At 53.2% G+C, this 27,470-nt stretch overlaps 1 protein-coding gene and 1 long non-coding RNA gene across 3 annotated transcripts in view; one reads left to right on the plus strand and one right to left on the minus strand.

The window, feature by feature from the left end:
• MEGF11 (multiple EGF like domains 11) overlaps positions 1-27,470 on the plus strand; it is a 219,194-nt gene that overhangs the window by 186,743 nt on the left and 4,981 nt on the right. The window contains exons 11-23 of one of the 2 annotated variants that reach the window (XM_019794154.2): positions 734-897; positions 1,907-2,009; positions 6,998-7,144; positions 7,519-7,653; positions 12,548-12,676; positions 13,725-13,853; positions 14,336-14,464; positions 15,011-15,139; positions 16,671-16,907; positions 18,457-18,575; positions 20,467-20,533; positions 21,130-21,231; positions 23,631-23,687. In XM_019794154.2, coding sequence (XP_019649713.2) covers positions 734-897; positions 1,907-2,009; positions 6,998-7,144; positions 7,519-7,653; positions 12,548-12,676; positions 13,725-13,853; positions 14,336-14,464; positions 15,011-15,139; positions 16,671-16,907; positions 18,457-18,575; positions 20,467-20,533; positions 21,130-21,231; positions 23,631-23,687 — 1,647 coding nt within the window. The remainder of the gene's footprint in view (positions 1-733; positions 898-1,906; positions 2,010-6,997; positions 7,145-7,518; positions 7,654-12,547; positions 12,677-13,724; positions 13,854-14,335; positions 14,465-15,010; positions 15,140-16,670; positions 16,908-18,456; positions 18,576-20,466; positions 20,534-21,129; positions 21,232-23,630; positions 23,688-27,470) is intronic. The other variant, XM_002914259.4, reaches the window with a different exon arrangement.
• LOC105235408 lies at positions 16,430-23,661 on the minus strand. The gene is made up of 2 exons (XR_004625569.1): positions 22,281-23,661; positions 16,430-16,868 (listed from the first exon to the last, which is right to left on the minus strand). It is a non-coding gene; the product is annotated as an uncharacterized LOC105235408 (long non-coding RNA).

Consider the following 27,470-nt stretch of genomic DNA (forward strand, 5'->3'; position numbering starts at 1 on the left):
AAGTACACAAACTGGAGATGAGAAGTGGGGGAGGGGGAGGAGCTGCCACCACTCCTAGGGTGGGAGGGACAGATGGAGGAAGTGGGGTTCTGGAGCTTGGGAGTGAGGGCCACCTGGTGGGAGCTGGGATGTGGATAGAGGGGCTGCGTCACAGCCGTGGAGCACAGGGGAGACCCAGCCACCACCACCATCAGAGGCCCTGCCCAAGGCAGACAAAGGGGAGGAGGGACCTGATGTCTCCTGCTCCCCACCTCTAGTCGTGGGCCAGGTCTCCCGTGGTGAAGCCCACCTGGGAGCCGGCTGAGGGACCAGTTCCTTGTGACACAGATCCGAGCCAGGGAAGGGGAGAGATGGATCTGAGAGCAACCAGGCTGATGACCGGCCTCAGAACGGGAAACCAGCCTGTCCTGAAAACAAAGTGCCCTAGAAGAGGCTGCCTGATCCCACCCTGGGCTGAAAAAGCCCCCCCCCATCTCAGCTGGTGCCCTGTCCCAGGTGGGATTCCGCACCTGCAGCGAGAACCGTGAGAACCGGGAGGCAGGAGACCCACAGTCTGGCCCCAGGTCTCCTAACAGCTCTGCCGTGTTTCGGAGCAGACTCCCTGTGGAATGTGGGTTCTAACCCGGTGATCAGAGAAACTGTGGTTTAGGTGGCAGGTACAGAGCTGGGGGAGTAGGCAGAAAGCCGTGCGGGGCCCCAATGGAGAGGTGACAAACCCTTCGCCCCATCCCAGGGTGGCAAGGCCTGGACTGCACGCTGCCGTGTCCCAGCGGGACGTGGGGTCTGAACTGTAACGAGAGCTGCGCCTGCGCCAATGGGGCAGCCTGCAGCCCCACAGATGGCTCCTGCTCCTGCACGGCCGGCTGGCTCGGGGACGCCTGCGAACTGCCCTGCCTGGTGAGTGCCCAGCAGCCCCCTCACCCTGTCCCTGCGGTCCTGCGGTCATTCTGTCCGCAGAGGTGTGCAGAGAAGAGCACCAGCCTAGGCAGTGGGACCCTTGGACTCCGGTCTTTCATCTAGAAAATGGCAGGTGTCTGGCAGGTGTGGTGCCATGGCCTTACTTCCCCTCACTGTGCCTACTCAACGTTATTAGTTGACCCTGGCACACTGACCTGAGCCCGTAGGCAGCCTCAGAATCCTTCCCAACACGGTGTGACAGAACAGCCCTTACTAATCCCTCAGTGTGACTGTTCCTCAGTAGTTTTATGGTCAGGGTAGGAGAGGACAACACCAAGCACCATTCAGTGACAATCACCCAGACCTAACCACCGGATCTTAGTCTAAGATACAAATACGTTGAACCAACCAATATGAGGCCTCAGCCCTGGGTTCACATGCTGACTCTGCCACATTCTAACTATGTGGCCTTGAACATGTTACTTCACCTTTCTGACCCTATTTCTCATCTTTAAATGGTGAGTATAATGGAACCATCCCATAGATGTGCTGTGAGGACTAAGAGAAATGAGGGATAAAAGGCTTGATACCTAATGAGCACGTGACAAATGTCGGTTGCCACCGTCTTCCCTAGAAACAAAGAATAAATCAGTCAGTCTTCGCATGCGATCAGTGCATTATGATTTGCAGTGCATTCTTGTTCACGATTTTAGGTCATGATCGCTAACTACAGCCCTTCGAGGTTAACCATCGAAAAGTAGGGCAAGACCATCACCCTCTCCTTCCAAACCCCACACTCCTGTTAACGCAGCCAAAGAATTATTTGGCGTGGCCTCATGGCCGTGTCGTTCGCGGGTCATAAAAAGTGTGCCCACTCTGCTCTGGCCACCATCTGCCTCGCTGCATCCCCGGGGGGCGGTGGCTGACTTTCGTTATCAAAATCCGACAGAAGTGTGTGAAGCTCTAGGAGTCTAGGTCTCGTTGTTTCTCTGTCCCCTTCCCTCCACAGGACGGCACATTTGGGCTGAACTGTAGTGAGCGCTGTGACTGCAGCCATGCCGATGGCTGCGATCCTGTCACGGGCCACTGCTGCTGCCTGGCCGGATGGACAGGTAACCACCACCCCCGCTGCGCCCCCACCCAGGGCCCCTGAAACCAGGTTCTTGGTGTTCTTCTCTTGACTGTTCTTTCTCTTTCTCTTTCACTTCTTCTTGCTCCTTATGACGCACATTTCCCTTCTCTCCTCTGGGCCTCAGTTCTCTGTTCCACACGGTTCATGCAAACCAATTAGTGAACACCTGTTATGTGCAGGCTTTGTTCTAGAGGCTAGGAACGTACTGGTAAGAAATCAGACAAAGGCTAACACACGGTGAGCACAGGTGCTTAATCTGCGTTCGCAGCGGATATGGGAGAGAGGGGCACGGGGTCCTTCTGAGTAGCCCGGCCTTGCACTCCTGGTCCCTTATATGTGTCTGTCAGCCTGCCTCCCAAACACATGGTGAATCCATCCCACTACCACCATCCTGGTCCTCCAAGCACCATCTCTCAGCCGGCCCAGCCTCGGGCTCCTCCTTGGTCTCTGGGCCTCCCCTCAGCCCAGCTGCGTCCATTCTGCATATGGTGGCCAGAGTGAACTTCTCAAAGCCCAGCTCCATTCACATCGGTTCCTTCTCAGAGTGCCTCCGTGGCTTCCCATGGCACTTACAGAAAATCTGAAATCCTTACAGTGACCCAGGAGTCCCTGTGACCTGGCCCCCACCCAACTCTGCCACCTCCCTTTTGTCCCCTCCTGTCATTCACGACACAGCGGCCACCTGGGCCGACCACCTTCCTGACCCCTGGCCTTTGTGTGTGCCTTCTCTCTGCATGCATTGCTCTTTCCTTTTCTCTGCTCCTGATGATGCCCTCTTCTCCGTTACAATCCGGCCAGGACTACGTAAGAGCCCCTCTTATTAATTCTCGTAGTATCCTACAGTCTTCTTTTTTGCCATACTTACCTCCGTTGTCACTGAACAGTCATTCGAGTATGTATTTATTATCTGCCTCCCCGCCTAGACCATGAGCTCTCTGGAGGCAGGGGCTTGCTCACCCCTGTGTCCACTGCCTGCCACCCACTGAGAGACAGATGACATGGTGGTTAAGAACAGAGAGCCGGAGCCAGACTGCCAGGGTTTGTGACCTTGGGTGGGCCCTTTAACCTCTCAGGGCCTGAATTCTCCATCCATCAAATGCAAAGAACTATAATCCTTGCAATTACGGGGTCATGTGGAAGTTTAAATGTGTTAATACCTGTAAGCGCTAACAGGGCATGGGCTGTGCTCAATAAAGGTAGCCCATGAATACAGGAAGTGCTTAATAATGCTGTACTGCACGAATGCACTCAGTCCCAAGCTGGTGGGCAGAGAGAGATACAGGTGTTCCTGCCAGCGTAGGTCTTCAGATAATCGTCTGCACCAGGTGGCTCAGCAGCCTCTGTTTTCCAGAACCAGGAAGTGCGGGAGCCGTAGAAAGCCAGGGACGTTGCTTCCTTGGCAGCATCTCTGACCTGGCCCCCTGCCCCGCCCCGTGGTACAGAGTAAGGCTCCGCCCTAGTTACTGGCACGCCAGATTCCTGGCGGAAGCCAAGTGGAAATCCGCTTGAATTTTTCATGGCCTTAATTTCAAGTGAGCTGATAAGATTTTAATGATAGCTGGTGCTGAAAAATTCTGTCTTTGATGGACAACTTTTCAGCAGGGCCTCTGCCGTTCTAATAGAAAGCTAATTTTCCCAAATATGGTCCTAAAGTCACTTCAAAGGAGTGATTGAAGTCCTGAGGTTTGTCATGGAAAAGGGGATTGAGGAGGGAAAAGGAGGGGACCGGGCGTAGGCTCCGGACTCCTGTGAGATGAACCCTGCCCACCCACCCCTGCCCCAAGAAGTCTGTCCCTGACTTCCCAGCTCCTGGCGTATCGGTCACGCCTTGGCTCAACACCGGTTTCGCTCTGCCCTAAATGCGTGCAGGTCTCCTCCCCTTGCCCACACAAGCCACAGGTTTTAACAGGGGACTTCCTGTCTAGTTCACTTTGCCCTGTACACAGCAGTGTTTAGTAAATGTCTACTGAAGTGAACTGAAGGAAGCTGGGCTATAACCATAGATGGGCTTTTCTCCTTGAAGCGGAGGAACCTCCAAGGTGATCTACTCTAACCTCAGACTACAGATGAGGAAAGGAGCTGTCCAAGGTCTCAGGGCATGCGTGCCAACAGGAGGGGCTGCAGGATGGCATCGTAAGGAGCCATCTATCGGTTCAATTAGCATTTATTGACTCAAGCAATCACCACGTCGTTGGTTGGCAACTACCACGTATCCAGCGCTGTGTCAGACCCAGCAGTAAACAGCAAAACTCAGTAACAGCAGTCGTCCCTGGACACCAGTTATGTGCCAGACACCGTGCTGGGCACCAGAGAAACAGAGATAACCACGATGGCACCCTGTCCACTAGGAGCGCCAAATAAGGAGGCTCGGAAGTGTCAGTAAGCCATGTTCTCTGTCTTCAAATTGCTGGCAAGGGAGACAAGACTTATGTACGAAACATTCAAATACTAGGCAGGGACAAAGCTGTATGCCACTGACTATCCAACAGATGCTTGAATCCCTGGGCAGACATCTGGGGAGGCTTCCTGGAGAAGGAGGACCCTAAGCAGACCCTGAAGGAAGTGGGCTGCTGAGCTGCTGGCCTCCTGGCATGGACTTGAGGTCACCATACATGGATTCTTAGCCTGGCTAAGAATCAATATAGGTGTGTAGGGGGTCCTGAAGAAATAAAGCAGGGAGATTCCCTGGGGATAAGATAAGGAAGGACCTCTGAGGGGGATTATTATCCCTATTTAACTACTGGGAAAACAGGGCCTAGGTCAGGTAACTGGTGAAGCTATGTCTCTTCAGAAGCTGTGCTTGAAAGACCCCCCCACAGGCCAAGGGGTGGTCGTTTGACCACTCCAGTAGAACCGGGGCACTCCATGCAGGGGGAAACCCTGCACCCTTCTCCCCACTCAGGTCCCAGTGTCTTAAGTTTGAGGGAGTTCTTAGGACATATGAAAACCTCCAACAGGGGCCCCACTCCCACAGAACCAGGCCTAGAATGTAATAATTGCCAGATCCTTAAAACAGTGGCCCTTGCTGCCACGTGCCATCAGCATAATCACCTTGCAGCCATGGTTCTCAATCCCCAAGAAAGGGAACCCCTTTGGGACGTGAAAACCTTTTGAGGGTCCCACACAGGAGAGTAGCTGTGCTTTTAAGTATCCGTTGATTGGGAGAACACTCGATAGCAACAGGCTGCCAAGAATTCAAGGGGCCTTTGCGTGCATTGCGTTTCGTTCATCACAGCAACATCTGTGAGTTAGGTTTTAGGGCAGAGCAGTGTGACTCGTATGCCTTGGTCAGTCTACAGCGAGCACGTGGGGCACAGAGGGGATCCGAGGTCGTTGTCAGGCGGCAGAGCTCTGCCTTAGTCCAGGGTGACCCCCGGGAGCAGCAGACTCCCTCGGCCCGCAGTCCGATCCTGGCTTTCCCGCAGAATTCCTCGGCCACAGCTTCTGTGTTCCCAGAGCAGGGGAGACCTGAAGCTGCGTCCAAAGCTTTGCGCAGCCTCGTGGTTCTGGCTTCCCCAGGCTCCCCTTCGGCCATTCCCTGGGGTTTGTCCGGGTGTTATCCCCTTGAGCATCTGAAACTGCACTGGGCGAGACCTCCATCAAGGGCTGAAGCTTGCAGGCCAGATTCCCTCCCTCTGCAAAGGGGCCTCATTTCCCAGAGCGTGGCATCGGAAGCCCGCACCATGCTTCCAAATTGAGATGTCACGGCGAGGGAGGCCAGGGAGGGAATGTGGGCACTAGACTAGACTAGACGAGCGCTGGAAGAGGAGTAAAGCCTGTTACAGCCCCTCCCTCTCTGCTCTCTCTGGCTGCTCAGCCCTCCCTCCCTTTCCCGCGGGCTTGGGTGGGCTTGTATGATTGCAGCCTGCCTCCAAATTGATCCCACTGCTCTGCTGCTGCTGGGGCTGGCTCTCTTCGCTGGGCCTGAGGGTCTTCCTCCCCCTTTCTGTCTCTTTCCCATAATCCCTGTCCCTGTAACAAGGCAGACATGATTTTTAAACTAATTCTGCTCTTCTCTGAGCCTCTGATGTTCGCCTTCCCAAGCCAAGCCAGTTTCCTGGGCCCACACCTTCCTTCGCCTAATGCATGTCAGACTGGAAGTACTTCTGCCCGAGAGGAAACCCCACCCCAGAGCTGGGGCCTTTTGAAATTCCTTCTTAGCCTTCGGGCTGTAACCACCTCTGTACATATTTGCTCTATCTCAGCTCAAAAAGACGATGTAGGCCCACTTCCTCTTTCTTAATAGACTACATCGCAGTGCAAACAGAGGGCATCACATCCAGTGACAGTAAAATGCAATTTTGCGAAGTGTTGGTTTCTGTCATACACATGTGTGCACATATGATCTAAAATTCACGTTGCACTGAGGGCCATGGTCAAAAGAACCTGAAAAGACCCCACCCACTGTCTGGGCCGGCACCCTAGGGCTGCTTGGCTGGGACCCAGAGGACCCACGGCTCCTGGGCTAACGTGAGTGGGCATGTAGCTTATTTCCAGCAGGTGCAACCCTGCCCCGTAACAACGCTCACTTGCCCCAGTTTGGTTTCTCTCAAGCCTAACCTTGGATACCAGCTAAGATGTCAAAAATGATGGTGGCCCTTCATGACCTGCTGCCTTCTTGGTCCCACAGTCTCATCTCTTGCCATACCTCATTTTGTATTTTGTGGCTCAGCCACACTATGCTGTGTTTTCTTTTAAGGCAGGATTCTCTCTCCTGCCTCCTAATTTTTGCACAGAGAGTTTCCTTTACCTGGTAAATTCCTCGTAGGCCTTAGGACTCAGTTTGGGCATCGCCTCTTCCTGGAAGCCCTCCCTGACCAGCCAAGCCTGGACTGGAGTTTTCCTCTACATTCCCAGATGCACTGTGCTCACCTCCACCCCTTCATTCTGCATAACACCCCTTCCCATCATCCTTCCCTCTGCCTTCCCTCCTCTTACCACTGACCTAAGTCTACCTCTGGCCCGCAGGCATCCGCTGTGACAGCATGTGTCCGCCTGGTCGCTGGGGCCCCAACTGCTCCGTCTCCTGCAGCTGCGAGAATGGCGGCTCCTGCTCCCCAGAGGATGGGAGCTGCGAGTGTGCGCCTGGCTTCCGAGGACCCTTATGCCAGAGAAGTAAGGCTGAGTCCTCCCCCACCAGCAACAGATGGCTCACCCTCCCCACCCCTTCCCTGTTGGAACTAGTCCTGGCCTGAGAGGTGCTGGGCTCTCAGAGTCAGCCCCCATCAAACCCCTCCCTTCTAGTCCCGTCTCTCCCTGCGCTGGCTTTGCCGTCCCTAAGTTCAGGGCCCAGCCTGGCTCCTCAGTGGAAAGTGGACCAGACCACAGCTCCTCTCTTCAGGAAGCGACGGGCCCTCAAAGGTGTAGGGTGGGGACAGCTCTCCCCATACTCTTGAGAGCCTCCCTTCATCCCTTCGTGGGACAGGACAGGTAGCCAAGCTGACTGGGGCCCCTGAGGCTGCTGACCACCGTCTCCGCTTCATCCCCAGTCTGCCCCCCTGGGTTCTATGGCCATGGCTGCGCCCAGCCGTGTCCCCTCTGCGTGCACAGCAGTGGGCCCTGCCACCACGTCAGCGGCATCTGTGAGTGCCTCCCTGGATTCTCTGGAGCCCTCTGCAACCAAGGTAGTGCCTCCAAGGCGACCGTGGGCTGGGGAGACGAGTCCTGGGAAGGACGTGGCTGGAAGGAGGGGCTGGGGATTCTTATCCTCCTCGGAGACAGCTCTCTGCTGTCAGGGCTCGGGCCTGCGCTTCTGAGAACTGGTCAGCACCGGGAGTGAGACAAAGCGAGCATGCAGTTAAAGGAACGGGCTCAGAGAGGTTAAATGACTTCTCCGTGGTCTCACAGCGAGGAAGTGGCAGAGCGGAGGAATTCCAACTCCAGAGCTGATGAAAGATGAAATTAGCGTAGACGAGTTCTGCATAAGACATGTCCCTGAATGGCTCATGCGGAGTGCCAAGTGGTAAAGGCGGAGGATGACGTGGGAACTCAGAGGAGACAGTTCTGGCAGGGGCTGGAGATGGCAACTTCCCAGCCCCCTCCCCCCACACCCAGGCCAACATCACTGATCCCTCACGGCACACTTTCCTGTCCCAGAAGCAGAATCCTTCAGCACGCCAACTCCAGCCAACCCCCACCACTCAACAGGACTCGGACAGGGAGCCGAAGCTTGTTTGCATTGGCGTGCCGGCTACCCTGGCTGTCTGGGGGTGGGAGTGAGGGGGCTTGCTTTGTAACATTTGCAAGCAAGTTCCCTGATCTCAATATCTCCACCAGGGCTGATTCCGTGGTACGAGGGGTTTAACATGGGTCACAAAATTCCTGAATATTTAACAACCACTGTGAAGGCAGAAGCTGGTTCCAGCACATTCTGCTGCTTATTGCCATCCCTGGTTCAGGCCAAGGTGGTGTAGATGTGGGGGGCGGCTCTGTGCCACACAGGCCTTCAGCGAGGCTTCAGCCTAAGAGGAAGGCACTGAGAGAAGGAAGGAAGGCGCTGTGGGCAGAGCAGTCAGCTTGGGTGTGGACATCCGACTGTCCAGCAGTAGGGACCGGCTGAAGGATGCGGGGCCTGGGTGGGGACGGCAGAGGAGACTGGGAAGGTAGTCTGGGGCCCTCAGGACACCTTAGAACACAGGATTATAGAATTTGCACTCTATCCTGTAAGGAGCAAAGAGATCTTAGACTAAGGTAAACTTAGAGCTAAAAGCAAGTTCAAGGTCATCCGTGCAAAAATCTCATCTGGCCTGTGTTTAAATGCTTCCACTGAGAGCTCACTTCCTCCCAGGGGAACAGACTCTTTGATGAATAATCACTACTGAGCTGGGCTGGCTTTGTAAGCGTATGGGCCGTTAATATGTATGAGTGGAAAGTTCACTCCATGATGCTTTGAGGTCATGAGAAGTTTGGGCCCCAGGGAAGCATATGTGACAGTTTCATTTGCTTGCAGCCCTCCTAGGACAGTTTAATCATAACCTGACAGGTCGAGGTTTACTTATTAAACATCGGAGACCCAGCCGTCAATACAGATAGGCTGGGTCTAAATTAGGATCTAAGCAGCCTGAGGAGTAAGTCTGAGATCCTGCGACGTCTGATTTATCGCCCGCTGGCCTAATGAGTGTTTTCCACATACAGATCTAATAGGCTTTGCTGTTAATGGCAACTGCCCTGGTTAAGTCTCAAACCTTGTAAAAAATTGAACTGACACTTTCTAATGACCGGCTTTCCAGTGAGTTACAAATGACAGACCCTGCTTATGCAGAATCATTAAACATAGATTAAATATAACCAGATGTTTTCTTTTCACCAGCCCCCTTCTCCACCGCCCCTCTTTTTGCCTCACTCTTGATTCAGCTAAGAAGTCGACCAATTAATGTATTAGACTGATTGCATTAGCAGCTCTGTGGGTGAATTTGTCAGCCTTGTGTGGGTGAGAAAGGCTTCAAAGATAAGACTGTCTTGTTAGAGAAGCTCAGAGCTGGTTTGGGGGGCATGGGTAGGTGGCGCAGCTCACCCCACTCCCCATACAGGGCCAGGACTGGGGAATGGGCCCCCCAAATCAAGCACCTCCCAGAAGTGGGGAAGAGGAGGCTGGGCCGCCTGCTGTTCTGGAAGCTAAAGCTGGAATCTGGGCTGCAGGTGCAAGGTGCAGGTCATCCGCCCTGCAAGGAGCTAAGGCTTTTGCCAGGGGAAGCCCAGGACCCCACATCAGCCACCCCCCTCCCCATAGCTGTGAACCACAGCCTGAGGCCAGTGAGTGACGGTAAGGGCCCTATTGCAAAGATAAGGAAACAGGACGTAGAGGGGTCATGCGGTCTGCTCAAAGGTGCTTAACCAGTAAGGGGCAGTCCTTCCGAGCTGTGTGACCTTGGGCAAGTTCCTTAACCTCTCGGTCCCTCAGTTTCCCTATCTGTGAAGTAGAGTTAATAATAGGGAGTAGTAATGGAAATATCTACTATTGACAGTATCACGAGGCTGACTGAACTAGTATTTATGAAGCACTCTGAACAGTGTCCAGTGCATATAAGTGCCATAGAAGTGTTTGTTGAATACATAAATATAATTGAGACCCAAACCCAAGGCTTTAGACTGGAGACCCTGGTGTCTTCGTCGTTTGTCCCAACCACTGATCATGCCCAGGAAAGGCACAGGGGGGACCCAAATCCTAGGCTCCAGCTGCCCACGGTCTGGTTGGGGAAGGGCTGGCGAGGGGAGGCAGTGTGGCGTAAAGGAGAGGGTGAGAGCCCAAGGTTTAAGAGAACTGGGTCCTGGTTAAATTGCTTTGCTTCAAGAATCAGTACCTTCCCATGATCCTCCGTGTGGCTCAGCCGACTGAGGGCCTTGGGGATTCAAGGAATTCCTCCCCATAACAGGAATGCAGTGAAGCCTTCTTTGAGGATGGAGGGTAGGCTACAACTGGGCTTTGAGGGGAGAAGATTGAGCTGAGAAGAGCTCAAAGGGACAGGAGTCAGTGATCCCAGCAGAACCCACTGGAAGGTCACTGCTCCTGAGGCCTATTCTGGCCATTCTGGAATACTTCCCGAGTGTTTGCTATGTGTCAGGCACCGTGCTGGGCACTCGGACACAGCAACGAACAAGAGAGCCAAGTCCCCTGCCCTCACACAGCCTGTAGTCTAGAGGGGGACACTCAGAGCTCAGCCTTCCCCAGCAGGACTTGGGAGTTGAAGGGCAGCCACTTTACTTCCACACGTTCAGCCACCATGCCTGCTTTTTCCAGGCATCATGGAGAACAAAGACATGGGCAGAACTCAGGCCCGGCCTGAAATCGGCTCACAAGTCATAGTAACAGACCAGGGAAGAAACTGAGAGTCTGGAAGTTCAAACAAGGACATAGCTGCCCAGAACACAGATGATGGGCCAGTCAGGATTAGGTTCAGTTCTAAGTGACGTAAAAACCCCAAATAACTGGCTTCCAGAACGAGACCACCGGAGAACGGCAGGGTAGTTTACAAAGAGGTCAGGGGCCAGCCTCCTTCTGTGCTGTGGTTCAGCCATCCCGGCACATGGCCTCCACCTCTGATGGAAGGTAGCTGCTTAAACTCCAGCCACCTTATCCACGGTTCTTATCCATCATCCACATTTCCTTCAACAAGGACGAGGGATGGACAAATATAGACACGCCATCTCCACTTGCCAGGGTGTAGTCAGCGCTCTACCCAGCTGTGCAGGAGCCTCAGAAATGAAACCTTTGCTGCAGGTGGCCATAAGCCCAGCTGAAACTCCAGATTCTACTTCTAAGGAAGAAGAGGCTGGATTATTGAAGGACTAGCAGCCTACTACAGGGGGATTATGGGGAAAGTCACATTTAAAAGGAGTCCGAGGGGCACCTGGGTGGCTCAGTCGGTTAAACATCCAATTCTTGATCTCAGCTCAGATCTTGATCTGAGTCGTGAGTTCAAGCCCTGCCCTGGGCTCGATGCTGGGCATGGAGCCTACTTAAAAATAATAATAAAATATAAAAATAAAATGAGTCTTATAGGCAGGGTAAGATTTCCACAGCTGGATAGGAGGGTCCGGGAAGCTCTGGAAGGAACAGCGGGAGCGAAGGCACAGGTGTTATTAGAATGTGGTGTGTGGGCCAGTGGCTTGTGTGGCTGGGAGAGCGGGGTAGTCACCAGGTGAAGTAGCTTAGGTGTTGATCTTTAGGGTCCAGATTTCATTCAGGGGCACTGGGAGCCACTGAGTGTGTTTGAGCAGGGCACAGAAGTGCCGTGAAGAGCTCGAGTTGTAGGAAGCAGGTGGAGGATGAACTGCAGGGGAAATGAGAGATGGGTGCTCAGTTAACACGTAGACCTAGTTCTCCCGGAGCTTGCAGCCTCATTGAGGAAACCAGCCCTTCCTTTAGGGACCAAGGAGTGACTCCTCCAGGTGGGGGGGTGTGTGAGAACCACACCCCTTGTTTGACTCCAACTGAAATACCACAGAGGCTCCGTGGAAGAGAGCACCTTGTGAACCCAGGAAGGCTGCCCTGAGGATGAGCTAAGGCCTGAGGGACAGGTGGGGTTTGGAGACACAGAGGAAACGGGTGGGCAGACAGTCCTCCAGCAGTCTAACTGCAGGCCAATCTGCCACCCTGCACTCGTCCCTCTCCTTCCAGCTACAAACATGGTCCACCCTCGTGCGGTGGGATCCGTGATGCTGGCAAGCACGTGGTAACAGATGGCAGAAGGCTGCGGAGCAGTGTAGGGAGCCCGGGACGGAGGGCAGGGGCGGGATTCCCAGCCTCACCGCTTCCATCCGTGAGGCCTGTCTGTGCCTTCAAAGGGGATCATTAATTGAGCCTCCGGAGGAATGCAGCTGTGGGCACAGGAGGGGAACTCCTTTATGTGCAACTGGAGCAGGGTGATGGGGCTGTGGGGGTGGGCAGGTCCCACGCAGATCTGGGAGTCCGGGCCATCACGGCTGTGACCTGTGAACTCCCAGGGCTGCAGCCGCTGTGGGTGGTGCTCTGAGGAGAGCGGGTGGGAGGGCAGGTGTCAGGCTGTCCTGTGCCCACAGTGTGTGCTGGAGGGCACTTCGGGCAGGGCTGTGCCCAGCTCTGTTCCTGTGCCAACAACGGGACCTGCAGCCCCATCGATGGCTCCTGCCAGTGCGTCCCCGGATGGATTGGCAAGGACTGCTCACAGGGTAAGCAGCTGCCCAAGCAATGCCCCCCCCACCAGGAGTCAGGCCCCCAAACACACCCTCCTCCTCACACAGAACCTCTTACCCCCGATGCGTCCACCTCCCAGGACTGAAACCCCCTTCCTCAGACAGGAATGTCCACCTGAGTCCCAGTTAGAGTCCCACGGCTAACATGATGAGTTCTAGGGTTGACCATTGGCATTCTTAACTGTTAGTATGGAAGGCATTGACATTGTTGGGAGTACTGTCGTTACTACTGAGAATTAATACTCCATGAGCACCTGAGTAAGGAGTGGCCCCTAAGTTTGGTTGGGGAGGAGGAAGGGGCAGGGACTAGCATGCTGGGGGCTGGAAGTGGGGAAGTGAGGTGAGACCAGGGCAGTCACCTCAGAGGGGTGAGGGCGTCCCCGGAGTGACCCACATGAATGATGTCCTGGGCACATAAGCCTGGACAAGGCATTGGAGAGGCTGTTCTTGTAAGGTGTACCCAATCTTGTAAGGTGTACCGAGACCACACGATCTGAGGGTGGAGGCCTAACCTCTGCCCCGTGGAGCGCCTTGTCTGATGGGTAAGACGGGGACAGGACCCCTAGGGAGGTCCCAGTTGGCCTGAGGGAGTTTCCATTCTGGTGGAGGAGACACAAGTGTCATCCTCAGGGAGCTCAGCAGCCGAAGGAGGGGAGTCCCTCTCCTGGGAGAGCCCCCATCGTCACGGGGAAGTTAAACACACCGTGTTCACACTGCAAACTGCGATGTTTAGTTTACCACACCCACCCACTCTGCAAATCACAGCCAGTCCCCCAGGAAGGGAAGACCAGCCCTCAGAGCTGGGAGAGTGGGCAGAGAATCTGGGCTTCATGGGAATCCTGGGTAAGTGGGCCAAGAGGTGAGTGGAGGAATTCTGGGAACAGCGTGTCAGGAAAGCCAGGAAGTACAGTGGGGTGTATCGGGGCACCTCGGCTGATGTGCCCTCCCCCGCTCCCTCTCTCTCCTTCTGTCTGCTTCGCTCTGCCTTGCCCTCACCCTCTGCGTCTCGCTCCCCCCACCCCAGCTTGCCCAGCAGGGTTCTGGGGCCCCGCCTGCTTCCACACATGTAGCTGCCACAATGGGGGGAGCTGCCGTGCTGAGGACGGAGCCTGCCACTGCACGCCTGGCTGGACCGGACTCTTCTGCACGCAGCGTAAGTCCTGCCTCCCAGCCTCCCAGCTATTTGGAATCTCCTGCTGCGGCCTGCTGGCTGCCTGGGGCATCGTCCAGGCCTGTGGCGTGCGGGAGGAGGCGGGGCGAGGGTCAGGGGCTGCGCCCACCCACCCAAGGAGTGGGAAACCTGGGTGGATTCGGGGGTTGAACAGCCCCAAGTCCTGGAAAGTCAGGGCTGTCAGGGGCTCCAGCAATCACCACGACCAGAGCGCCTGCGCAGTGGGGCCCAGAGAGGGAGGAACAGCCTGTGGCTACACAGCAGGGAGACCCCAGCCTGGCCTCTGGCGCTAAGGCACCTTCGTCACCGCCACCCCTACGCCTTCAGCCTGAGCGTCCTGAGGGCAGAGACCGCTGAGGTGAGGTGCCGGGTCTCACCGGTCCTCACCCTGGGCTCTGAGAAAGAGGCAGCAGATGACAGGTTTGGTCCCGACTGTACTGCCCTTGTCCCCTCCGTTTCTCCAGGCTGCCCTGCGGCCTTTTACGGGAAGGACTGTGGGCGTGTGTGCCAGTGTCAGAACGGCGCCAGCTGCGACCACATTAGCGGCAAGTGCACCTGCCGCACGGGCTTCACCGGGCGACACTGTGAGCAGAGTAAGCTGTCCCAACCCCTGACCCTGCGTGTTGGTGCCAGGCATCAGCCTCCTGCCGGGGAAGCCTCCCCCTTCACAGTCACTCGTTCAGGACTCTGCACGTCCTGTTCCTGGATTTTTGGAGCAGCTTCCAAGAAAAAAGGCTGAAGGTCATGCCTACTTTGATGTTTGTGGTTTCTTCCTCCAGTTGGGGGTCGGGAGGAATGGGGGTGCCGAGAGCAGAACAGAGGCCTGAGGGGGTACCGAGGGAATAAAGGGAGACAGATCTTTAATTCTTCTTTGAAGCCTCAGGGGCACCTAGCTCAGGGCCTGGCGCGCGGAAGATGCCGCATACCGTCGAGTGAGGAGGAAGTAGAAGTGGGTGTCCCCCCACTCAGGGCTGAGGTGCTCCGTCCACCCCCACGCATCAAACCAAACCACAGCAGGAGCCACAGGGAAATCGGTTTGACTCTGGGAGTCAGAACTGGCTAATCATAGCGGGCCACGGATGGGATGGGAGAGTGGGTGTGTCTCACCGTCCGTCCCATTTCTTCTTCGTGCTACGCAGGATGTGCCCCAGGAACCTTTGGCTACGGGTGTCAGCAGCTGTGTGAGTGCATGAACAATGCCACCTGCGACCACGTCACTGGCACCTGTTACTGCAGCTCTGGATTCAAAGGAATCCGGTGCGACCAAGGTAATACACAGGGGGAGAGTCCCTAGGCAGGGGGCTGTGGAAAGGGCCCCAGGGAGGCAGGATCTAGGGAGATTCCAATGGGAACAACTGGATTTTATAAGGACAGTTTGTGACTTCCCTTTATTCACTTTTGGAAGGAGAGCAAAGGGGTGTGTTACAGAGAGGGAGGCAGAGGCCACAGGTACCGTGTACCAGAGGCAGAGGGAGCGGGAGCCTCTCATTCACGGCTCCCCCGTGCTCATCCTTGGCAAGTCCCTGTGAGCCAAACAAAGGTACCCACAAGCTAGTCCTGTGGAAAGGCCAGTGGGCAGTCGAAGATAGGCCCAATTCTGGTTCGGCCATTACCTGCTAGATGTCCTAGGCAGATCATTTCGTTTTACTTAATGGCTTATTATCCCAAATGCCAAGTGGGAAGAAATTCTTGTCTTCCAACACAGCACAAGGTTCTTTTGAGGGCTGAGGAGCCTAAAGGGGCTCAACCCTGGCTCCAGCTCTGCAGAGGACACCCCATAGTACAGTTGTGAGGACCAAGTTGAGACAATATGAACAGAGGACTTGGCATAGTCCTGGCACATAAGCAAGCACCCAATAAATGATTCTGTATACATAAAAACACTTTGTGAAATGCTGCAAACAAAAAGGGATTATATTAGGTTTGTTCTAGAAGATGGGGAATGAGAAGGGGCTTTCATTTTACCCATATAACAGAAAGGGGGCCAGAAGACATTTCCATTGCATTCTGATGATATATCATAAAGAATGAGAATGCAGCACACTATTTCCCTGAGGATGCTGGCTAGCTCCGTTAGGCCAGTTGCTGATAACAGCCGAGAGGTGTAGACGGTGCTGGGCAGCAGGACGACCTCCACCATGGGCTTAGCAACAGCATGGAGGCAGCCCACGCAGACGTCATCAAGAGGGGTTTTGTGGACAGTATTCGTGGGCACATAGGCACACTTTCATTGCCAGTCTGTCACACGGTGCTTACAGTTCCCTGCAGAGGGTGGGATTACTGCCCCCATGTTACAAATGAGCAGACTGAGGACTTGGAGTCACACAGCTGGTAAGCTAGGAGATGGGCTGAGTCCAATTTTTCCCAACTCCTGAGGAACCTGACTTTACCAGTTACTGGTTATATGCTCTTGGCTAAGTTATCTAACCTTGTCATGACTCAGTTTCTTCATCTGTGAAAGGGAAATAATTAAATAGTCCCTATCTCATATGGCTGCTGGGAAGATCAAGTGAGTGAATATCTATAACTCGCTTTTTAGAACAAAGTACTCAGTAAGCATTCGTTGTTATTTTATTTGCCATCCATGATCACATATGTTGTCACGACCCTGGAACTCCATCTCCTGTAGGCAGCTGTCGAAGAAACAGGCACAGTGAGGGACAGGATCACACAGGGATTGAAGAATAGAGCCAAAGACCAGAACCCAGGTCTCCTAAAGTTAGACGGCTCTAGGTGCTGGACCAGGATCTGCAGAGCAAACAGGCCTGCCCCAGACTCAGGTCCTCTCTCCGTCCGCAGCCGCGCTCATGATGGAGGAGCTGAACCCCTACACCAAGATCAGCCCGGCGCTGGGTGCAGAACGGCACTCGGTGGGTGCTGTCACGGGCATCATCCTCCTGTTGTTCCTCATTGTGGTGCTGCTGGGCCTGTTTGCTTGGCGCCGACGGCGACAGAAAGAGAAAGGCCGTGACCTGGCTCCCCGTGTCTCCTATACACCTGCCATGAGGATGACCAGCACTGACTATTCGCTCCCAGGTAAGCGCTATGCCGCCAGCATCCTCTCTCCTACCCCTATACACACACACACCCACCCACCCACCCACCCAGGGAGAGCCACACGGTAGGATATCCCTGGGGACACCCGGGCTTACTGCTAAGCGGGGGTGGTCATGCCTGCAGGACTGCCTGCTGGGGCTGGATACTCAGACACTCCAGGAGAGACAGGGGACGTGGGGAGCAGAAGCCTACTTGGCAAAGGTAGAGGGGGTTTTATGAGAATGTCATTTCCTGGGCGCCTAGCTCTGAGCAGCTATGATCAGGAGTCCTCTTCCATTTCCCCAAAGCTTCCTTCCCATCTTTCTCACCAGGCTTTGGCCACAGGAATACCCACACTGAACAGTAACTTTCCTAAACTCTCCAGGGGAACCTCTTCTCAGCCTAATGTCGGAGCCACCTCAAGAAACTGGCCCTGGGGCTGTTTACAAGCCCTGTTCCACCTTTGCTTCCTTGGGGAAGGCCGCAGAGCAACCCTCCCTCCCAGTTCCCAGAGTTAGGAAGGCCCTATTAATACAGTGGAAGGGGGTGGTGCCTAACTTGGGGTGGGGGAGAGTTGAAAGTGTGGGCAGTGACCCAGTATGTCCACAAATGTAGGAACTCCAAAGGGCATTCTATCTAGAGTCTGAATGGGGTAGAGGTGGGGCTGCTGGGTTGGATCCTTCCTCTCTCCTGAACCCTGGACTGCTGCCTTAGAAATGAGGCTTTTGGCTTCATATTTAGTTAAACAGAAGAGGTCAAAATGCTCTGAAATTGCCCATAGGCCTGAGCCACAGGACACGGGGTCCGTCTGGGTAAGATGAGGATAAGCACTTTCCCCCACTGGCTCCATAACTTATGGCTGACCTGCAGCCTCCTGCATCTTGGATTTAGAAAACCAAGATCACGTCAGCTCATTCTTGCTAAGTACTGCAGGGTAGACAGGGGTGGTCCAGGTACAGGCCCTGCCTTCAGAGAGCTCCTGGCCTGCTTGCCTCCTTGGTTTCAGCCAAAGCAATCCCCTGATGAAATCCCAAGCCTACAGAGATGATTTGGGGATTTTCTTCTATGACTATAAGTCTGGCCAGTTTTCTCACACCATTCCACTGGAATTCCCCAACACTGTGGAGGGGTCCTGGAATCCACAAGAGGGCATAAGAGAAGAGGGGCTAAGAGAAGAGGGATTCTCTTTATGGCCTCACTCCTGGGATAGATCTCTGGAGGGAGGCAGGGGAGGGCAGCAGAGGCTCAGGGACATATGATGCTGTCAAAGCCAATACTCCTCATCCACGCTGTAGCTGCTGGGCGCCACCCTCCAACACTGGCAAGCCTAATTTGCATCCTGCAGGGAAGTCCACTGTGAAGGAAGAGGCAAATTAGGCTCCACAGATTTCTGTGGGGGTAGTAGATACCAGAGAGCTTGGGGGATGGGGGACTTACGTGTCTCTCTTTGCAGAGCACTCCCAAGGCTGCCCAGCCCAAGTGTTAATATTGGGGTGTCTCATGCCAGGGGGCAGGGGTATGATGGTATGGCACCTTGTTCTTTTCCCAGATTTGTCTCAAAGTAGCAGCCATGCCCAGTGCTTTTCCAATTCCAGCTACCACGCACTGGCGTGCGGGGGGCCTGCCACCGGCCAGGCCAGCACTCTGGACAGGAACAGCCCCACCAAGGTACCGGGCCCCCGACTCCCCAGCCCCCACCCACTGTCCTCCCAATGAGCCCTCACCTCTGCCCAGGAAGGAACCACACTCCACCTGGAGGGTCCATGTAGAACCAAGTGCCAATACATTAAACAGCCCTGGGATCCATGGGACATGTAAACGCTCTGTGAAGCATTTAACAGGAAGCCAGCAGGTTACATGGAACCAACACGTGCCATTTAACCAGCAGACATCACATGTAACCGAACTACAGCATCATTCGATAGGATATATACCCCCACACCTGTGTGTAAGGAACCAGTACCAAATCATGTGATCATCACGTGGTGCCTTCTCGTCACATATAACCACGTAACCACTTTTGCCATATAACGTATGTAATCAAAATACTACACCACCTACCACCAGTCACTACAGCGCATTTCCAACACCACGCATGCAACCAGCACCTCAGAGAGTCACCACTGGGACTCCAGTACCGGCAGATGCCCTTCTATCTGGCATACACATTACTGCTACATACCTGCAGCCATATACTGCAATCAGAACTGACACAAGGGACAGAAACCCAAATATCAGCCATAGCCAATGTTCTCACTGACAGTGAACCCTTCAGGTCTTCAAGGACGGGTGTGTACCGCCCTGGACAGGGTCCTCCCTTCACAGCTCCCAGCATAACCCTGGCTGACAGCAAGACCTCCTCTTACAATCACAGGCCCTTGGGCAAGGACGTTTCAGCACACGTGTAGGGAGCCCCCCACCCCCACCCCCGTGGTGTGCCGGGACCCATACTGGGGAGAGCAGGAAGTTCAGAAATGTAAACAGCCTCTAGGACCACAAGGTCTGACAGGCTCACGCTGCACACCTCCTGACACCACCTAAGCATGTGAACGCGCGCACGCACGCACACACAGCCCTGCACGTACATACATACAATAGCAAGACCATGAGGAGGGCGATCCCAGGGCTCCTGGCTTCCTGTAATATCCTTCCTGCGTCAGGAACATGGACAGGAGCAGTTTTCATATTCCAAGCCTCTGCCCTAGAGAGCTGGGAATCCTTTCTCCCTGTCTGGCCCACAGAAAACGTCCACAAGCCCAAAGCCTGGTGGCAGTGCGGCTTGAACCCCCTAACAATACACAGGGGCAACCACTGTCAAGCCAGAACCCCAAGGCCACTTTCTTCCACTTGTTCTCAGCCTCAGTTTTCCTATGAAATGGGAGTGCAGCGTGCCCTGAGCCCACAGCTTTGGCCCCTCTTCCTGTGTATCTCCTCAGGTTGGACTCTCGTTCCCAGCTTCAGCTTCAGGCTTATCTGAGGAGCTGGAAGCTGAGGGAAGGGAATCTGGGCTTTCCTAGGGTGAGGCTCTCGATGAACTAGGGCCACGTCACCAAGGCTGCAGCAGGCTAGAAGTAAACAAGGCTTTCCCTTGCTTACAAAAGGGAGACTCACACGCAGGCCAGGTCAGATAGCAGAGGTGACAATGATGTGGCAGACAGCCTTAGCGCCTCCCTTAGTGCTAGAGATGGCCTCGTGTTACATCTGAGACACCGCCAGAGCCTGTTCTCCTACAGTTCAGTCCCACCTAGCTGACCTACTTCCCGTCAGTCAGCCAGCTAGGCTCAGGGCACTTCTTGGCTCTTGGGCGGCCCTGCCCTCCTTTGTCCCAAGGGCTGGGAACCCTACAACTTCAGCCAGACAGCTCAGAATGGGGTAGATTCCGCCCCCGCTGAGCTCAGTCACGCCACGGTACACCCGCTCTTCCCCTCCCTCAACGATCTAAGCCGTAGGTGGGTCAGGCTCGTCACAGGGGCGGGTGCACAAGGCTGGGCTAAGTGATGGCTGGGCAGGGGCAACTCGGGAGCAAAGGGATTAACTTGCTCTCCTACTCTCCAAACAGCTCAGTAACAAGTCCCCTGACAGAGACACAACAGGCTGGACCCCCTACAGCTTTGTGAACGTGTTAGGTCAGTAGTGGTTTGAGTCTGGTCCCCTGCCATCCTGTCCCACCTCTCCTTTTTCCACATTGAAAGGGTCCCTGTCCTAGCTCCAAGGGAGGTGGTTAGTAGATGAATCCTGAGCATGGGTTTCCCCAGGGAGAAGGGGTGTGGGGGAACCCAAGCCCTTGTTTCAGTTCTCATAAGCAAATGAAGCCCAGGACACCCTTCATTTCTATTAGGGGAGAGGATGGCTATGAGCCAGGGACCGCAAAGGAGACAGCTAGGGCCTGAATGTGGGGCTTCCGGATGTGGGCAAGATTTATTCACCGTCTGGTAAAGGACCCTTGCCTGAGCGAGGCCACTGGTGCCAAGGTACTCCTTTCCAAAGGCTTCTTTCCTCTGCCCTCGTGGGCACCAGTTCCTATTGGGGGTGGGGGGGAGGTGAGGGAGAAAGGTAGATGGCCTCAATTCTAACAGATCCCCTAGCCCTTGCCCCCTTGAATAGTACACATCAGGGCCCTGATTCCTTCCAGCCTGCCCTACCCTGACCCCCTCCATACTCCCCGCCCTGCCATACCAGGGCCCTGGGAATAATGGCTCCTCCCTGTCATTCCTCTCACTAGACTCCCATTTCCAGATCAGTGCCCTGGAGGCCAGGTACCCGCCCGAGGACTTCTACATTGAACTTAGACACCTCAGCCGCCCCGCTGAGCCACACTCACCAGGTTAGACCCCCAGCCCTACCCTCTACCCGCTGGGCTCCCGAGGCTCTCATACCACACCAGACCCAGCACCTGCCCTACCCCTTCCTGCCCCTTGACCCACCCCCATGGTCCCAGAACTCTCCCTGTTGGGCCCTCCTCCTTCCCAACATGGTTAGTCTACAAGCCCAATCCCCTATCTAAAGGAAGCTTGCCTGGATTCATCCCCCATCACTCCTGCTCCCATCGCGGTCAGTGGACGTGGAGAAACTGTGACTGGTATTAGGTGAAGGGGCCACAACATAATTGTACTCCCTATCGGCCACAGAATACAACCCTAAACCACTGAAAAATGACTTGAGGATGGGGACACCTTTGGGATTCTCTGGGCCCTGTCGTTGTGGACGACAAGCCCAATGTCCCCCAGAGAGAGACACCCCAGACCCACCAGTGGCTCAGGTCAAGCAGGGATCTGGAGAGGCTGGGGTAGGATGTGTCAACCGGCATCCTCTCTGCTCTATATTAGGCTCAAACTAGTGGCTTGGGAAAGACGAAAAAAAAGGAGACTTGCAAAGTCAGTCCTGCTGTGCGAGGATGTGGAGTTAGAGAAATAGGGGCCATAGGAGTAAGCACAATGAATCAACAGAGAATGTAGCCTCTCCAACAAGTGCCTCTCTAAGGCTGGGCCTTAGTATACTGGACAACCCTCAGGCTCTAGCTGGTTTCTAGAGCTCAAGGAACTGCAGCTCTGCCAACCCCTGCAGGTCCCTGGGTGCAGTAGCACTAAAGAAGCATGAAGGCTCTGAATTTATCTGCCCTTTGAGCAGCTGTGGGCTGCAAAGACCCTGAGTCTGTACCTAGGAGGCTGTGCTCTTGGCTACAGGTCCCCCAGGCCATGTCTAGGTCTTTCAATAACCCCAGCAAATACAACCCTCCCACCCCACCCCCCACCATGCTGCATCTCCTTCCCCAAGGGAGTGTGCTCTGGGCTCAGCCCAGATTTCTCCCTACTTTCTAGACGTACACTCTCCAGTGCAGCCAGAGCCACCACATGCTATCATTTTGTGGCTTACCCTAAGGCAGGCTGGTGGCCAATGGACGACAATACTTAGGGGCATCTAGCTTCTCGTTCATGTGGTGTCGGACAAGTCACGGCCCCTCTTTGGGCCTCAGTTTCCTGTTCTAAAAAAAAGGAAACATTAACAGCCTAGCTTCCCTCCCTCAGGGAGGGTGAAGGAAGCCTTTGTTTAGTATAAAGAGCTCAGCTGATGCCAAGGATACAGGTTGCTAGTCATGTTTCTGAAGGGCACAGGTACCTACAGGCCTTCTAGAAGGATAGCCAACTAGAGGAAAACTTGGACTGGTTCTGCCTTGTCACTCAGTAATGTGGGGAAGGCAGGCAGATAAGAATAGACTCCTACAAATTCAACCTAGGAACTCAGTGGAGGAGGTGTGGAATGGGGATGTATCTAAACAGCAGCGGGGGAGAGTCGAGTGGAGTCACATTGTATTTTAGTAATTACTTGCTGCACTCCTTGCCTGGTAGTGTGTCCTCAGTTAAAAGCTGGAAAAAATGGACTCTGTGCCAGAGTCATTACAGTCTCAACCTAAAAATGCCAGACAGCTTCTTTCCTGGTATCACCAGCAGCAAAGAACCCGAGCTTGGTCCCCGAAGTTTTACGTCCCGCCTCTGGCTACGGCTTTAGGACCATGCACTGTAGGAGCTGAATAAACTGACAGCCAAGAGGCAGAAAAATCCTTCAGATTAAAAACAAACACTAGTAATACTTGTCAAAGACAACTCTCAATTATGTACAAATGGTCCACTCCCCCAAATGGGTAACTAAGAGTGCAGATTATGGGTGGGAGTGACTACATTCTGGAAGATGACTAATTGGGAATCTCAGCCACCGGTCCCCCTCCCTCCCTGGCTCCCCTCACTCGAGCTACAGGTCCAGGAGAGGAGGCAAGACCAGAGCTGAGAGGTAAGAAAGAGTCTTCAACCCCATTCCAAGATCCAACAGAACTGGAATTTGGAACGTCAGACACCCCTTCCCCAGGCTAAGCACTGGCTCTGATTCATTCCTTAATGTGTACTTCTGGAGCTTGGAACTTCAGCTAGAGTGACCGCAGGTGACATCAGAACAGCCTGTGACCACCTCACGGAAGACACCCCCCTCAGAGTTAAGGTTCAAGAGGAGGGCTGCGTGTGCCAGGGGGGCTGTAGCTCACCACTAACACTCCTGAGCGCTGTAGGCATTGCTGCGTGCTCAAAGCGACTCAGAGTAGATTAGACCCACAATAACCCTCTGGAACTAATTTTATGGTAAAGGAGGAAAAAAACAAGAAAACAAAAACAAAACAAATGCAGTTTAAGTAAATGTCACTCACCCCATTTTTCTCTTTATACTATTTTAATGCAGGTGCTTGTGGAATGGATAGACGTCAGAACACATACATTATGGACAAAGGCTTCAAAGGTAGAGTATCCAATCCTGACGTCCCATTAGAAAGGGCTTAGCAAGATAAAGAGTACAGATGTGAAATGACCAGGAATTCTACCAGAGAGACACTGCGCACATCTCTTCCCTCACTCCCCCCAAAAAGTAAAAAGACCACAGGACCTGAGGCTGCTGGGTAGCTCTGCTCAGGAGCAATCGTAATAATAACGAATTTATATTTCGATTTAAGTTGCACCTGCTTAGCAAGCGCTTGTGGGTTTTTTATAGATGCCAACCAAATGTCTCCGGAAATGCAGAATGTCATTATCCAACCAATTAGTAGGAGTTAAATTGATTATAAATTCTGAAATAAAGTCAATCTACCTGCCCCAGAGGCCTCCTGTCGTTGCGCTGGCGAGGACTGCCACCCTGCACCTGCTGGCTTTCTGGGGCACAAGGAATGAAAATAATTCCTAGGGTTAGTACTGTATGGCACACCACCCTCGAGATCTCTACCCCCGAGAGCAGGAGGTGAGGACTAATCCCAAGCACGTCGGAACTGCAAGTCGAATCATCCTTCTAGGAAGTCTGTGAGTGAAACCAAAGACGAAGGTCAGGTCTTGCCCTGGGCTTAGGCCCTATGTTTAAATAACAGAATGTGTCAAATAGGTGGCTTTGGAACTATGTCACTTATTACTCTGTCAAGTATTAACTGTGACCTCAGACTGGGTGCTCTCCAAGGCCTAGTTTCCTCACCTGCAAGGTCAGAATAATTATGCCTACGCTATGGTCTAATGCCTATCCTAGTGTCTACTAAGGTTATCGTGAGTATCCAATAAAAAAGGTCACAGATGGGAAGTGTTTCTGCATATTATAAGGGCTGCACTAATGTGACAGGGCTGTCCTTTCGTCTCTGAGGTCTATTTAGGAGTCTCAGCCACACTGAAAGAGACGACAGGCAGCACAGATCCCAAAGGCTATCACAGATCTAGCTGTGCACCAGAATAACCTGGAAAGCTTGTCAAACATACAGAAGTCCACACCCCATCTTCCCAAGACTCTGAAGCAGACCTAGAGTGGGGTCCTGGAATCTGCACTTATAATGACTACTTCAGGGCATTCTTAGGCAGCCTATACCACCAACTAATACTGAGGAACCACTGGTCTAGACTGACCCAGATTTCCTGATTACCGTTCTGATCTTTCAGATTTAGTCTTAGTTATACCCGAGACACAACCATTTCCTAACCAAGGAGAGCTAGTCATCTATAGCCCTTGGTGGAGTGGTTATTAGAAATGCGGTGAGTTAGGGGTGGGTAGTTCTGAGCAAGAGAGCAGGAAGGGCAAGTCTCCACGAACACATTAGGATGTGTACAGCCCAAGAGAACAATCAGAACAGGAGGTCACCCCTCGGCTTCTGGACAGCCAAAGTTCACTACTCCCTTGGGAGCATCCATTCTGGCTATTTTCTGCGTATTGACTCAAACCATCCAAATGGAGGCAAGCACCATTACAGTGGTGAAGCTAAAAACACAAAAGAAAGCTTGACTGTTTTATCACTGTGACCCAAGACCTCAGTTTCTTTCTCAAAGAGGTGTGGGGACTGGGCAGAAAGACCTCCTAAGAGACTTTTCAGCTCCGAAAATATGCATGACTCAAGAATGAATAAGCTCAGACAGGCCCAGACAGCTCAATAAATGAGCACACAACTTTCCTATGCACTTTGTTGTCCTGGGCATTGTGATTAGGGCGACTGCTTTCAGACTCAAAACCATAAATGTGTAACAAAGCTGAGGAGGGCAGTGTCTCTGGCTCAGCGTCCTTCATTCCTGTTTTGTGGGATCATGTATCTGAGCCTGTAAGTACAGGGAAGGCCAGATTTTGCAGGCAGGTTTTGTTTCACCACTCTGGCTATAATCATCCTTTGAATTAGAAAAGAGGGCTGCCTAGGTAAATATGCCAACAGGTGCTGGGAACCAACACATCAGAACAAGAGAATTCACGAAGAGGAAAATGAAATGTCACGGTTTGGAACTTTACAGAAATATTTATCAAAGACATGGAATAAAACCCCACTACCTGGCTGCACTCCCAAATAAACATTTAATAAACTAGTCTGTACCAGGAATCAAATTATTTCCTAACACTACTGGGCCAAACCAAATGAGAACCATTAAGAGTGAAGAGTCTGAGTGTTCTCTGAACTCGGTGAGCAACACCCTGGCCTGGAAGTTTTGGATTCTAGTCCTAGTTCTTACTGTGTGGCACTGACTAGGTCACAATGTTATTTTCTGTGTTTGGTTTCTACCTCCATTAGAAGGCTGAGGTTGCACTAGCACCATCTCTAAGGCCCCCTCCAGGTCTTAATTCAGCCAGTGCTCCTCCTTGCCCTTGTTACTTACTTTGGACCCCCTCTCACCATCATCCTGAAGTTGCATGACACCACACATTGCTTGCTGTGCTAACCCCATTTTACCTCTAAACACCTGCCCATCTCCCCTTCCCCTTCTCCCCCTCAACACAATGATACTGTAACAAACTGCCTTATGTTTAATTCCTTGTCTGTCAGGCATTTCAAAGTGATACAGAAGAAATCCTCCCTGGCACTCTCCATCACCTTTATGATCCTGAAATCCTGAATCCCACTGTTGCTGCCACAGGGATGCCACCTGTATGCTCCTTGCTAATCCAGCCTTCACATGTCTCCTTGCAATAACTTTGGGTTCCAAGGTAGTGAGGAGTCCAGTGACATCCTGAAAACTTTAGCCAGTGTGGTTCTCCTTCTGACCATGTAATCTCCCTTTTCTTCGCCCCATAGTCTTGTCTCTCAATGAAGAGAAGAATACTAACCTAGGGCCCAGGAAGAGAAAAGGCAGTGTGGCTTTCCAATAATAGTAATAGGCTGAGAAGAAACAGATGTTCAGTGCCTGGGTTTTCCCCGAGAGTGAAATACTGACTTTACCTATACGTTCGTGTGAACCTAAAAGCCTAGGTAAGTTCCGATTCCACTCACAAGGTGGCCCTGGAAAGTCATTTCCCCTCTCTGGATTTGCTGCTTCCTTTATAAAATGAAGGTGTTTGGGCTCATTTCCAAGGCCCCTTCTGCATTTGAGGGTGTAAGACTGTGATTTGCGAGAGGTTAGAACTAGGTGAGAACAAACACTAAGGCACACTTAGTACAAAGCTAAGTCTTCAGTCTGATGCTAATTACAGGCCTTGGAGGAGCCACTCTCCAAAGCTTAGGTAGCCTTGGTGGACGCTTCCCCTTTCCTTGCAAAATGCCCTGAAGTGCAGGGACTGGCTGGGGTAGGGTGGGGCTGTAAAAGGATGAGGAAGTGTCTTAGAGAGGCTGGTTGCTCTTCCCCCTACCCCACCCTCCCTGAGGGCGGGCAGGTAGATGACTCAGCTGGAGAGAAGAATAGCTTTCTGAAGTGTAGGTTTTCCAGCTAGCCTTGCCCTTTCCTCCCTCCAGTTCCCAGATATAGAATCCAGATTATTCCATAATCCAACAAACTCTTCCGACCACCTCAACCCACACATACACTTCTCCATCCTTTCACTCCCTCTGGCCCCTTTATGGAAGGTACAGCTTCTCTTTGAAACGAATCCCCTCCCCCAACCCCAACTTCTCTTTTATTCACTTAGGTGCATCCCCTGCTGCAAAGCAAACTATTTGCAGTAAGTCCCCCTTATCTGCAGTTTCTCTTTCCTCGGTTTCAGTTACCCTGCAGTCACATGATCGAAGTCAATAGTGGCCTGTCACAATGCCTACCTAGGTCATTCACCTCACTTCACCATCTCACATCATCACAAGAAGGGTGG

This window comes from Ailuropoda melanoleuca, chromosome 5, assembly GCF_002007445.2.
Source record: "Ailuropoda melanoleuca isolate Jingjing chromosome 5, ASM200744v2, whole genome shotgun sequence".
Taxonomy (NCBI): Eukaryota; Metazoa; Chordata; class Mammalia; order Carnivora; family Ursidae; genus Ailuropoda; species Ailuropoda melanoleuca.